The sequence below is a fragment of the Oncorhynchus nerka genome, linkage group LG13 (assembly GCF_034236695.1).
Source record: "Oncorhynchus nerka isolate Pitt River linkage group LG13, Oner_Uvic_2.0, whole genome shotgun sequence".
NCBI lineage: Eukaryota > Metazoa > Chordata > Actinopteri > Salmoniformes > Salmonidae > Oncorhynchus > Oncorhynchus nerka.
The window spans coordinates 59,146,409-59,161,152 of NC_088408.1; the positions used below are offsets into that span (position 1 = coordinate 59,146,409).

At 40.0% G+C, this 14,744-nt stretch overlaps 1 protein-coding gene across 1 annotated transcript in view; it reads left to right on the plus strand.

Moving 5' to 3' along the window:
- The window catches only part of LOC115140646 (uncharacterized), a 42,043-nt gene that overhangs the window by 20,659 nt on the left and 6,640 nt on the right, over positions 1-14,744 (plus strand). The window contains exons 3-7 of the mRNA XM_065026988.1: positions 1,481-1,578; positions 1,739-1,940; positions 2,039-2,329; positions 4,036-4,341; positions 10,072-10,190. Coding sequence (XP_064883060.1) covers positions 1,481-1,578; positions 1,739-1,940; positions 2,039-2,329; positions 4,036-4,341; positions 10,072-10,190 — 1,016 coding nt within the window. The remainder of the gene's footprint in view (positions 1-1,480; positions 1,579-1,738; positions 1,941-2,038; positions 2,330-4,035; positions 4,342-10,071; positions 10,191-14,744) is intronic.

Here is a 14,744-nt window from a genome sequence, read left to right on the forward strand (position 1 = left end):
ATTCTCAAAACTTTTGGCCACGACTGTGGATTATGGATTGAACAGCTGTGTTGGTTATGCAGCCTATTCCATTTTCCTTTCCTTTTCTTTTCTTTTTTTTCTTGATAGTATTCCAAAGGAGATTACTCTGAACTTATGTTTTTATTTATATTAGACAATCGATTGATATTCAAGTGCCATCATTAAGGACTCAATGGTCATACACTGCCCATGCTGACTTCTCAGTCTTCAACTCTGAACTGATTTTGGAGCCATGGTTTACCAATATAAAGTTACCAATATAACCACATCAGGATCTAGTTTTATATGAAAGAATATGGTTTCAACAAATGTTAACTGTATGCACAAAGTCAAGGAAAAATGTAACATCATCTTTAAATACAACTGTTTGGAAGCTTGAGTGCGAGGCGAATAGAAATGAAGCAGATGTGTAGACGGTGAGTAGGCTGAGGAATGTGGATCTCTGTGGAGGAATACAGAACATGCAATTAACGCTCGTCTGTGGTGGAAGAAGAGGAGGACCAATGCGCAGCGTGGTAAGTGTTCATAGCTTTTAATGACGTACTAGAACACTGAACAAAACAATAAATGACAAACGAACAGTCCTGTAAGGTGAATGACAAAAACACTAAACAGGAAATAATCACACACAACTCAAAGGTGAAACCAGGCTACCTAAGTATGGTTGTCAATCAGGGACAACGATTGACAGCTGCCTCTGATTGAGAACCATACCAGGCCAAACACCGAAATCGCAAATCATAGAAAAAGGAACATAGACAACCCACCCAACTCACGCCCTGACAATACTAAAACAAAGACATAACAAAAGAACTAAGGTCAGAATGTGACAATGCAGTGGTTGTAAGGCAAAGTCTTCCTTCACAGTTAGATGGGTTAGCTGAATTTGGGTAACTTTGGGTTCTATCGCTCAAAGTTGTGATATTCAAACGTTGCAATTTCCAGGATGACCACATAAACTGGTACTTCTAAAAAACTAAAAGAAAGCATGTTGTAAGCAAGCAAAACACAAATTCAATTATAACCGTGTATTCTAAAATAAGTGATCAGTGAACCACATAATTAATCAAAGCAGAATTAGTGTCCTAAAAATACAGTAATGTGGAAGTATTTTCATGTCAACATTATCAAAAGGACATTTTGACAATAAAGCCATACAACTTTTATATGTTCTTATATGAAGAACTGAATTATACCTACTATATACACCATATCAACCTTAAAATATTTGAAAAGAAATTTGTGATATATTTTGTTCGTATCGCCCAGCCCAACTCAACCCAGGTGTCAGAACAGCCTTTGCTTTGGCTATCCAGCCTTCGCCCTCCTATCCAGCACATGTTTGGCATCGACTAAATATATTTTGAGCACAACAGCATTTGGGTTTTGTCCCACTTTGATCTATGGTGCTTAAATAAATTCAGTAGTTCTTAAGACTGCCTCCTCCACTCTACATCAGTAGAAGCAGCAGGACATTCCGCTGTAGGAGCGAAGCTCCGCCACCACGACTCGTGCCTGGAACGCCTCGGGACTGCCATGGACGAAGTGCTCCGGGCCGTACGCCAACTGCAGGCTACACCATCTTTCCAGCTCCCCGCGGTCGTTTCAGCCACCCCACCACCATCTACATCACCCTGGCCGATCAACAACGTCCACCTGCCCCTCCCGGAGCGGTTTGAAGGCATCCCAGCTCGTTGTATGGGGTTTTGTCCTGCAGTGTGATCTCCACCTTGCCCGTCATGCCTGGACGGCCTCTGAGAAGGACAAGGTGGCCTTTGTAATCTCGGTGCTGACAGGCCGGGATCTGGAGTGGGCGCACACCATCTGGGAGAGGGACGGGCCAGAAGTGCAGTCCTATGACAGCTTCACACAACTCTGCCGTGCCATCTTCGACCAACCTACAGAGGGCCGAGTTGGAGGTGAGCATCTCCTCTGTCTACGCCAGGGGTCTAGGACAGCGTTGGAGTACGCTCTGGATTTCCGAGCGGTGGCTGCGTCCACTGGCTGGGACGACCAGGCCTTGTTGTCCGCAGCGGACTACAGGCGGATGTCCAGACCGAGCTGGCCTGTCGCAATGAGGACCAGCTCATTGCCATGGCCATCCGCTTGAATAATCTCCTGCTTGCCTGTCGTCACCCATCTCGGGGGTTTGGGTCTGTCCGAGGAACCTCCAGCGAGACTGAGCCCATGAAGGTGGCACGACCCACCTTCCCCCTGAGGAACGTCAACGCCGCCATTAACAGGGTCTCTGCTCCGACTGCGGGGACTCGGACCACCCCTGGAACACCTATCCCAGAAGGAGAACCAGGCGAGTAAGTGACAGGCCGAGGAGCGCTCCTGCACCTTCCCAGGTTGGCATGGATGTGCCTTACTCCTGTCTGTCCACCCAGCCCGTCCTCCTCCCTAACTATGTAACAAGAATATTTAGACTTAGGGATGCCACCCGTTAGATAAAATACAGAACGGTTCCGTATTTCACTAAAATAATAAACGTTTTGTTTTCGAAATGATAGTTTCCGGATTCGACCATATTAATGACCAAAGGCTCGTATTTCTGTGTTTTATTATGTTATAATTAAGTCTATGATTTGATAGAGTAGTCTCACTAAGCAATGGTAGGCAGCAGCAGGCTCGTAAGCATTCATTCAAACAGCACTTTTGTGTGTTTTGCCAGCAGCTCTTCGCAAGCCCAGCGCTGTTTATGACTTCAAGCCTAATGGCTGGTGTAACTGATGTGAAATGGCTAGCTAGTTAGCTGGGTGTGCCCTAATAGCATTTCAAATGTCACTTGCTCTGAGACTTGGAGTAGTTATTCCACTTGCTCTGCAAGGGCCACGGCTTTAGTGGAGCAATGGGTAAAACTGCTTCGAATGTAGCTGTTGTCAATGTGTTCCTGGTTCGATCCCAGTTAGGGGCGAGGAGGCTCATGCATGCTGACACGGTCACCAGTTGTGCAGTGTTTCTCTGACACATTGGTGTGGCTGGCTCCCGGGTTAAGCGTGCATTGTGTCAAGAAGCAGTGCGGGGTTGTGTTTTTATAATAATAATAATAAAGAAAATAAAAAATAAAAATTATAATAATACTTTGGCAGTAGGCTTCATGTTCCAACTCATTCTATGTGCGTATATATATATTTTAGCTCAAGAGGTATGCTTAGGTATGCATAAAAATATACATATTTTTGTGCATACTGTAGAATTAAACATGTTTTGAATGTGCCCCCTCAGATATTTGTGCCCCCTAAGACATTTGGGGTGCATGATGCCGCTGAACCTTTGTATTGTTAACACAAGCTCACCCAAGACACAGTGAAGACTACTTTTTGACAAGGGAATTTTCACAGTGTATGATTATGTATTTGGCTCTGGTACGAGACTTTATGTGACAGGTAAGAGATCCATTCCTCGGGATTTTCGGAAGAAATATACTAAGCTAACTAATCAGTCCAAAAATAATTGACAAAACTTCCTGCAGTATTGCTCCGAATATGCACGCACTATTTACGATCATTCCAAGTAAAAAAAAATCTCAATTTTTTAAATTTGAACGTTTGTTATTAGCCTGTATAATTGATTATTCAGATTTTCAAGGAAGCCATACGCACAATTTGCAGTATATTGCGTGTCCTTAATCTTATAGATATACACTCTCAGTTAAATGTGTGATATAAATGTAAAGTAGTCTGATATAGGGCAACAATGTCGAATTGTTTACTGAGCTAAGAATCTTAATATTTTAAATAATATTGAACGTTATAATTTACTTTATATTGAAATGATATATTCCAATAAAGGATAGTTGTCATGACAAAAAAAGACGAGTTGGTACGTGGAAATGATTGATGTATGTAATTAATTGTTTACTTGAATATAGGCAGTAAAGATGGATATAAAACAAATGGTGTGGGACATTGCGATTAGTCTTGACACCATAATAATTCTGAAGTCTGAAAACGTGTGTGTGACGGTCCTTTCAAGAAGACTGTAAATGTTATTTTTTCTCTTGAAAATCAGACAATCACGTACGTAAACCCAAAGTGACCGTCTACCCAGCGTCCAACCCTGAGTCGAATGGGAAGATCACCCTGCTATGTCTGGCTAGAGACATGTTTCCAGACTTGGTCAAGATCTCATGGGAGATGGAGGATGAATGCGGTCAAACAGTGGAGGTGTCCAAAGCAGAGACGGAACAGCTGGAGCAGAGGGAGGAAGGGCGGACGACCAGTATGATCATCATTGATAAAGAGAATGCGTACAGGAACAAATACATATGTTCTGTGGAGCATGAATGGGGCGCTCAAGATATTGACATGCTAAAAGGTAAAGCCAGTCATCGAAATAGTTTTACATTCGTGTGTATTATTTATGTAAATTTATTCATGTAATATATTTATATGAGTCGGCTATCATGTAGGCTATTCAACCATGTAAAAAGTGCATACCTTTCAGTGCCAGGCATACGTGACATATTCAGTCGCTTTGGCTCCCTCAGTCGTGGTCGCAATTTACTGTGGAGAGTTAGAATAGTAGAATACGCAAGGTGTAAATTCGAAATGAGCATGTGCATCAGCAGTTTTTCTCTTGTTTTGTCAGTCACTGACAGTCATTTAATTGGCCATGTCAGCTAACCATTTTCGGATTGGTAAATTATACCCTTTACAGACAGACTTTACGGCATGTTGCCTGTAAAACAACAAATCGGGAAATGCTTTTTAGAGACCAATTAATTCAGTCCTATTTTTACCACATTCTGGGATAAGCCTTTTATATCCCTCAGCAAGTTTAGGAGTGGGACTAGACCTGTGAAGATGTGCGTGGACATCAATCTTAATAACATACACTATCACAAAGAAATACATTATTAATTCGTTTTAGGTAGGTCCTAAGAAACATAAGACTAATAAAAAAAATCTCTAAATAATATAATGGCATATTTAGAGTTTAATTTGGCTACTGGTCTGTGCAGCCCATATGCGCTGTCAAATATAAAAGTCATATTTTGAAGGCAAGCCCATGCTATTTTTGAATCCTCCTTTCATCTCTTTCCTACCCTTACTCTGCTTTGTTAGGGAGCACTTACATTAGTGCATGCTAAATGTTTCTGAACAGTGTTAGATGAGCATGTGAATAGATGAGCTACACCACCTCCGCTTACCATGGCACTGCCATTAGGCCTATACCTAAATATCACCATGGTATTGCATCATTTATACCATGGTATAGATCTGAACAATGGTTTTAGCTTTGAAGTGTGATGGTACTGCGATGCACCTAAATAATACCATAGATGTGGATCATGGAAATACCATGGTTTTAAACTGCATTATACAATCTACCATGGTAACACACAATCATGATAAATGGTGCCAAAAAATGATCATATGGTACCATATTTATTAAGTGAAAAATGTATTTTATCTCAATGAGAAAAACCTGTATAAATAAAGGATACATAAACATTTTTTTAAAGTGTGTGTGTTACCATAGCACAGTGGCAGTATAATGCATTAAATAAATAAACACCACAAGGTCAAAAGAGGTTACTTGGTATTATATTGATTCATTTATATACCAGTATGGGCAAGTTTCTCATCAAATCAGAGGCAGGCTGCTATTGTTGGTCCTAGTTTGTCTGTAACATCAATGAAACAGGGGTAATACATTCTGTATTAATAGTACCGTTTTTATTTCAGGTTGGCAACACAGGGAACCCAAACATGAGCAAAAAACGGTACGATTGATAAAGAAACTTAAGTAGCTTAATCTTTGGCATTTAGTAATAATTTAGAGTATTTATAGTTTAGGGGTGTTGTGGTTGTTTCGCCCCGCAGAGGGAGCCGCTCGCTCTGGTGGTTGCTTCACGCGCACTCACTCTACAGATGCGCTAGCATCCTAGTAGTCAGTAAGTCAGTTGCAGTGTTGCCATGTTCTCGGTACCCGCAAATTGAGCTACTTTGCAAACAATTTCCCGGTTGCCGGTTCTTGGCCTATTTCTAAATTGCGCCGCGGCATTTCTCTTATTAAAATATATATTGTAACGACCCTGGGTTTATAAGCGCGGATATCGACTCTGCCGCTTGAGCATGCTTTTGGGGTACAGTCGATAGCGCGCTGGATTTAGGGCCAGAAGGTTGAGGGTTCGAGACCTGCTCCCTGCCTGTTTCATTACAATATATATTTCACTGTGACCTGCTGCTTACTGTCAGGCCATGAGGCCATGTGTGTTTAGAGAGCGCTACAGTTGTAGGCTGAGTCACGGAGGTGGTTTAAACTGCATTATTATGTTGACTGCTTATTAAAGAAAACGGTATCAAGCTAAGTGCTTTATGCATACTCATGTCTTGGGTCTCGGGGGCTGTCCGAGTGTAAATTTGAAATGGAAGTTACGGAACTCCATCCCGTGGTTCTTTTTATGTGGAAAAGTATTCAATGAAACTGCCATCAGGCTAAATGTGGAGAATTATACATTTGCCTCTGTTGGCCATCAAGTACCCTATGAATGTATAAACCATTGTAGGCTACCATTTGATAGAATACATATTGTAATGAAACAGCAGGGAGCAGGTCTCGGCGCGCTATCGACAGGGCCCCAAAAGCGTTACACTACTCTTTCAAAGAGTGCGTCCTCGCGCTAGCTTGCGACTCCACGTCTTACTGGAACGCGCTCACCGGCCATGCACACGCACTGTCGTGGATGCAAGGTCCGATCACTTCTGAAACCAGTGTAAGGAAACAGCAAGGAGCAGGTCTCGAACCCTCGACCTTTGAGACCGAGGCCCGGCGCGCAATCGACTGTGCAGAGTCCTTTTCCGCGGTTATAAACCCAGGATCGTTACACTATGTTGAAATGACAATATCACTGGAATCATTGCAAATCAATTCATGCCACTTGTGTAGCCTACCTGGAGCTGGTAAACCAATTTAATAAATAGCCTATGACTTCAGTTTGTTGTTGTAGCCTTGTGTTATTTTGAACGCATTAGATTGACGGTAACAGTAGTCAGATAGGCTACAGGTAAAACAAATTCTAAAAAAAAATAAACACTGACTGTTGTTGACAAGCATATTCAGTTCATATACATATTATTCATATTTAATTCAGTGATTGAAATTATGACCCCCATCCTTAGTAGTTTATTCCAGCATGCTACTGGGAAACACAAGCACTTCTTATTACGAAAACGCCTTCCTATTCATTAATAAATTAGTCTGTTAATTTGAACTAAGCAAGCTGCTAAATTGTTCAGTTTACATCTTGCCTACATCTTGTCTGGATTACTGTAGACTATCTGAAAAGAGATGTAGGCCTATTAGTAGTCTATGCCTATTGAAATGACAAGTCAATCTCGCAAATGGGCCATTTATAACGGTTTGTAGTCTTAACATATGGCACATAATAACAGCACAATTGCCGTTTTTTATGGTCATTCAAATGTTTCTTGCTCAGAGACTTCGAGATCCTCTGTCCAACTTTCATCACTCAAACTCTTCTGTCAGATTTATCTATAAACCTGGTTCAGCCCTGAATGCTGATTTGTCATATACCACAGGTATGACCAAACATTGCTTTTTACTGTTCCAATTACAGTTATAACCAGTTGAAAATAGCAATAAGCCACACTGGGGGTTTGTGGAATATGACCAATATACCACGGATAATGGCTGTATCCAGGCAGTCCACATTGTTTCATGGTTAAAAACATTCCTAACCGTGGTATATTGGCCATATACCATACCCCCTGATCCTTATGACGTAATAAACTAATTTGAATATGTGGCAAGAGAAAATATAATTTGCCTTTATTAAACTCGCCAGATAATTTTCTGTCAATAAATGTCGATTTAACTCGTTTGACTGCTATGACTAAGCAATGTCATAGCTTGCAATAATTATTATTTTGAGGAAACACAAAATTTGCTTCTAACATTACTATGATATTCCTTATTAATTGGCTCAATAACGTTATGGAAAATGGGATTATTGTATAGATATCGCAACTCCTCTCGTTGTGAAAGAAAATTGGGGATAGTTTTCAGGCCTTTTCGTAGATTTTGGGTGGTCATTGTGCTAGACATTTTTGATTGACCTGGCAACCCTGATCAGTTGAATCATTCAATTTGAATGAGAGAGCCAAGCCAACTGAAAACTAGATAAACGAAATATTTTAAATGTTATCATGGTGAACGAGTTATAACGCATAGGACATGAAACACCAAGTTAAGCGGAGTGTAATGATAATATTCGTTTTTATAATTTTTTTTAAACGTTTAATTGATTTATAAGAGGCCATTAGCATACAAGCTAATGTCGGCTAAATGTAGCTCCTGTCAAGCTAGCCTATCGTAATCATGATGACAGGACCACACAGTGTAAACAAAGGGAAACATTGTAACTTGCTATTTTTAGGGATATGTTGAGAATTACATTTAACCTCATAGTCCACCAATACCGGATTCGGGTTCGTGACTACGGCTCAATCTCATTAGCATAACGCACAAGGCGAAAAAATATTCCTAAAAATATTTAACCTCCACACATTAACAAGTAAAATAGCTCAAATGAAAGATAAACAAGTTGTTTATCTACCCAGCAAGTCAAATTTCTAAAATGTTTTACGGCGAAAACATAGCACATATTTATGTCCAACCACCACCGCAGACATACCTCATTAGCATAGCCAAGTAGGAAAGAATATGCAATCAACAAACGCAGGATTAAAAGAAAAATCATTTCACTAACCTTTTGAAATCTTCATCAGATGACAGTAATATAACATGTTACACAGTACATTCATTTTTTTTCAATAATCTGCAATATATATCCATAAATCTCTGTTTACAATGACGCATCGTTCAAAAAATGCTACTACAATGTCAGGAGAAATGAAATAGCTCCGGCAGATAACGTCAGCTAACAAGGAATACACATCATAAACTTTGACTAAATATGCATGTTTTACATATGTATAGCAAGATACACTTCTTCTAAATGCAATCGCTGTGTTACATTTATTTTTAACGTTACAGGTTGCGTTCACTAGGCTATACTAGGAGTCGGCGCTCCAACATTAGCAGTATCGCTCCTCTACCTTGGAGTCGAAAGAAACCCAAAATTACCACATAAATATTCCCTTACCTTTGCTGTTCTTCCATCAGAAGACCTGGAAGGGATTATACTTACCAAACCAGCATTTAGTTTTCAAGTCTGTGTCTTTCGGTTCTCAAAATAGCCACATTTCCGTCGAAATGTAGGCAAATTTCAAGTGGATGCGCACCAAAACGTCGAAATTATATATTATATGTCGAGTAAACTTGTCAAACTATGTTCATAATTAAGCTTTAACATGTTATAAAGGTGCACAGAAATCGTGAGGACGAACAGAAACACACACGTCGTTTAATCGATCCTGAAGAAAGGACATCACCCGGCCAGAGCGCGCGTAACAGTCACCTTTTTTTTCGCGTGGCCGAGAGGTTTCAGCTCGCTCAAACTCCCGTGAGCGCGCGATTCTCACAATGAGAAGCCCCATTGAAAGCAGGCTTCGCGCTGAACACGTACATACTGTTCCCAGAGCGGTAGCTGTTTGGGAAGTGCGTGTGAGATGACGTCAAAGTTGGGCCAACTTTTTCCATGACAAGAGAACATTTGGGAGAATGCATGCCCTGAGAGTTCTGCTTTACATAGAGACAAAATTTAAACGGTTTTAGAAGCTTTAGAGTGTTTTCTATTCGATAATATTTTTTATATGCATATATTAGCAATTTTGGGGAAAAATATTTTCAGTTTACTATGGGCACGCACTTTCTCCAACAGGGGCAGTATAGAGCAAGAGTTCTAAGTTAATATGGCTGCAGTCCCACTATCGGGATAAGTGTCATCAACAACTGCTGAATAGCATAGCGCTACATACAATAAATATTACTATAAATATTTATATTCATGAAATCACAAGTGCAATAAAGGAAAACACAGTTTATCCTTTTGTTAAGGAGGTAATTTGGAAAAAAGTTTGGCGTTGTAATGACTGAATTTTCTGGTTTTTTTCTTAGCTAAACGTGATGAACAAAACGGAGCGATTTCTCCTACACAAATAATATTTTTGGAAAAACTGAACATTTGCTATCTAACTGAGAGTCTCCTCATTGAAAACATCCAAAGTTCTTCAAAGGTAAATGATTTTATTTGAACGCTCTTCTTGTTTTTGTGAAAATGTTGCCTGCTGAATGCTAGGCTTAATGCTATGCTAGCTATCAATACTCTTACACAAATGCTTGTGTAGCTATGGTTGAAAAGCATATTTTGAAAATCTAAGATGACAGTGTTGTTAACAAAAGGCTAAGCTTGTGAGCCAATATATTTATTTCATTTCATTTGCGATTTTCATGAATAGTTAACGTTGCGTTATGGTAATGAGCTTGAGGCTATGATTACGCTCCCAGATACGGGATTGCTCGACGCAAGAAGTTAATCCACCTGTCGTGACAGATTTTGAAATTATGCTTTACAGCGAAAGCAATACAAGCATTTGTGTAAGTTTATCGATCGCACGATAAAACATTAAGTACACTTAGCATCAGGTAGCTCGGTCACGAAAATCAGAAAAGCAATCAAATTAACCTTTGATGATCTTCGGATGTTTTCACTCACAAGACTCCCAGTTACACAACAAATGTTCCTTTTGTTCCATAAAGATGATTTTTAGATCAAAAATACCTCCGTTTGTTTGTCACGCTACGTTCAGAAATCCACAGGAAAGAGTTGTCACGACAACGCAGACGAAAATTCCAAAGTTTCCTAATGTCCACAGAAACATGTCAAACGTTTTTTACAATCAATCCTCAGGTTGTTTTTAAAATATATAATCGATAATATATCAACCGCAAATGTCTTTCACAGTAGGAGAGGGAAAAGCAATACCTATCCAAACTCTGTTGCGCGAGCAAAACTCACGTGACCACTTGACGCGATGTTATCGTTCTGGTTCATTTTTCAAAATAAAAGCCTGAAACTATGTCTGAAGACTGTTGACACCTTGAGGAAGCGATAGGAAAAGTAATCTGGTTCATATCCCTTTAAATGAAGGAAAGGGAAGCTATGGAACATGGAGTTTTCAAAATAGAAGCCACTTCCTGTTTTGATTTTCCTGTTATACTCACAGACAATATTTTGGAAACTTTAGAGTGTTTTCTATCCAATACTACTAATAATATGCATATATTAGCAACTGAGACTGAGGAGCTGGCAGTTTACAATGGGCACCTTTTCATCCAAGCTACACAATACTGCCCCTGCAGCCATAAAAAGTTAAGTGATAATGCCCGAGAAGCCGGTGTTTGTTGGATATATTGGCAGGGGTGTTGTTATGCCCGAGAGGAAGTCGACGGCTGGCAAACAGTGCCAGTACATCCTCCAAACACCAGCTTCGAGGGCATTATCATTTTTATACAACAGGTTACCAACATATTCAAGTAATGATTGATATACTTTCATTAAAAATGATATTTTGATGAGTTTATTAATACTATTTCATCCTTCCACAAGATATAGTCCTGACACAAATTGAGGGTTGCTACCCAAGCCGGCTGGTCTTTCAATCTATTGGTTCTGTTGCTAGAGATACGACCCAACCTAGTCGTTCAGTATTTTTGTACTCTAAGGACGCGACCCAGTCGTTTGTTCTAAATGTTCCATTGCCATCCAGGCTGTCAACGTTCTTATCCCTTGCTTGCTAGCTAGCCAACTATGGCTAATTTACAGTCATGTCAAAAAGTGCAGCCAGAATAACAGCAAAGTAGCAGCATTTGCATTTGTTTAATCTTTTTTCTAGTGACATTTATTTGGATCATCCATAACAATGATCTAATGACGCACGATTTCGCCTGACATAGAAAATATGCTCACTCATCAGGACACTGTTGTTCAGAGGAGCTAGCCAACAACACAGCTACAGTAATACAATCACTTAAAACTGAAGATGGAAAGACTGCAAAGTTAGTGCGTTTCATTTGTCTTTTCATCAATTGAATTTTTTTTGTATATATCCATAAAAATTATGCCAGCTGATTCATGATTTCGACTGGCTGAGAACCACTGCCTGCCTGCCTGTCGGTCTTGTCCGGACTCCGGACACGTTCATTACTATGGGACAGCAGGAGATCGAATTTTAATATTGAAATAATGTGGCAAATGCCGGAAAAACAGACACTACGGTTTATACAAATCTCCACTGTTGCAAACTAAATGTTAGTCTAAAAGAAATGTTACATAATGTCTAGATGCTATTTATAGTGGAAATCAAGTATATAACTTCCCTGCCTGGGCTGATGAGACCCACCCGTTGTAAAGGACGAAAATGTATCTATGAGATACTTGTGTCGAGTATGGACTATCATTAAATGTGAAGACTAATTTATATAAAATCATTTCTCTTTGTTTAATTATTACGTGAATAAACTAATCAAGGAAGGTGGGGCACCACGGAAAATTTTGCCGTAAAGCCTTTTTGAAATCTGACACAGCGGCTGGATTAACAAGAAGTTAAGAAGAAGCTTTACCTGCCCGTAAGAAGTTAAATATTTATTTACTAACTAACTAAGTAACCACAAAAATACATCAAACATACAGTATATATTGGTTACTAGCAATGATACAAAGAAAAGTTCCCTAGTAGATGAAGCCAATTTGACGGCTTGATAGACAAAGAAAGTGGTGGGGACTGAGAGAGCGGAAAAGACTAAATGGAATCACTACACACAGTGGATAATTATACTAATTGAAATGCTAATCCTTCATTCAAGAATAATTGCAATATATATATTTACGCCCATATGTCGCTGTTGTCTCACCGTTGAAAACACTTGCTCGTCCTGTAGAGTTCATCAGAGTCTCTGGTTAAGTTCCCCAGAAGTTACAATGTCTTTCGTGGTTGTAGGTGGATAGAATGGTTACTTCAGAGTACCATTCAGAAATGTTCTCATAGAATAGATGCTTTGACGGGTGTCAGTATTATCGTACTAGGTTTACGTCATTTCTAGCTGCAGACTACTAATTTGTGTCATCTAGAATTTGCTCCTTCTTCTGCAGTGATCGATAGTCTCAGATTTTAACCATTTCTAGCCCTGTAGCCAAAACCACAGGTGTATGGTCTCTGTGGCCTATAGAATTGTAGCCATTCCAACGTGGGGAGTCTGGCCCAGTGATCTCTGACTTCTTAACCATTCGAGACGTCCGGCTTACCGTGGATCTCTTTGGCATGAAATGTAAATTTCGTCACGGGTGGTTTTATGGAGTAGAAAAGGGCGGTTCCATAATGCCGACATAATGTCTACGCTCACATGGGTGTGGCCACGTGTTAATCTTTAAATGAAAATCCATAGTCATTTAGAAGGAAAACATCACATTACATCTTTCCACAAATAGTTTCATTCACATACGTTTTACAATATCTAGATGTAAACTTGACAGCTGGGAAATGTACACTTTATTAAGAGATACTGTATGTGTTTCCTGTTCTTCATGAAATCACCAAATGAAACACACTCGACTTGACTGTCCCTTAAGTGTCCATGGACCATTCCCACATTCTCCAAAGTATAAATAATATTTAGTTCTCCCATTTTGGGGATTAAGAGTTTTGAACTAAGAGAAGCTCTTTGTTCTGGTAGACTCTCTCTCTCAATACTGCATGGTAGTTTCAACCAGGTATTTATGACTTGTTGTGGAGAGAGAGAGGGGGGAGGCTATGATCCTCCCCCCAGGTCACATCATGACAGTCCCCCTCTGGTGGGTTGAATCTTGTGATTATCCTGCATGTTGCAAACCAACATAAAAACAAAGACCACATGATGTCCTGGTTGTGGATAATTGTTGCAGTCCCCCTCTGGTGGTTGACCTTGTTAAGCTCTCTAAAAGCGGAACAGTCCACCACAAGAATAGGCAGTGGATGTTCGGTTGGTGATTGCAGTTGCGGTCCCCCTCTAGCGGTTTACCTTGGTAGGTTTCCTGGAAGCTGCAAAGTACCACAGGAATGGCCAAGGGATGTCCGGTTGGTGATCGCCGTTGCAGTCTCCCTCTGGTGGTCAACCCGGGTAGGATTTCTGCAAATGGAACAGGCCGACACAAGGATGGGAAGTGGATGTCTGGATTGGGATCGCTGTTTCGGACCCATCGTCTGGTCGTCCAGACTGGAAGATCTGGGCAGTAACTTAGCCTGTCTAGGAATGGCGTTCCGCTAGCAGAACCCCACCTCAACATTCCACTGAAAAGGCAGTGCGCGAAATTCAAAAATATTTTTTATAAATATGTAACTTTCACATATTAACAAGTCCAATACAGCAAATGAAAGATAAACATCTTGTTAATCTACCCATGTTGTCCAATTTCAAAAATGATTTACAGGGAAAGCACCACATATGATTATGTTAGCTCATAGTCAAGTCACGAAAACACACACAGCAATTTTCCAGCGAAAGAGAGGAGTCACAAAATGCAGAAATATAGATAAAATTAATCACTAACCTTTGATGATCTTCATCAGTTGACACTTATATGACATCATGTTACACAATACATGTATGTTTTGTGCGATAATGTACATATTTATATCCAAAAATCCCAGTTTACATTGGCGCGTTACGTGCAGTAGTATTTTGATTCCAAAACTTCCAGTGATTTTCCCAGAAATACTCATAATAAACATTGATAAAAATGCAAGTGTTATTCA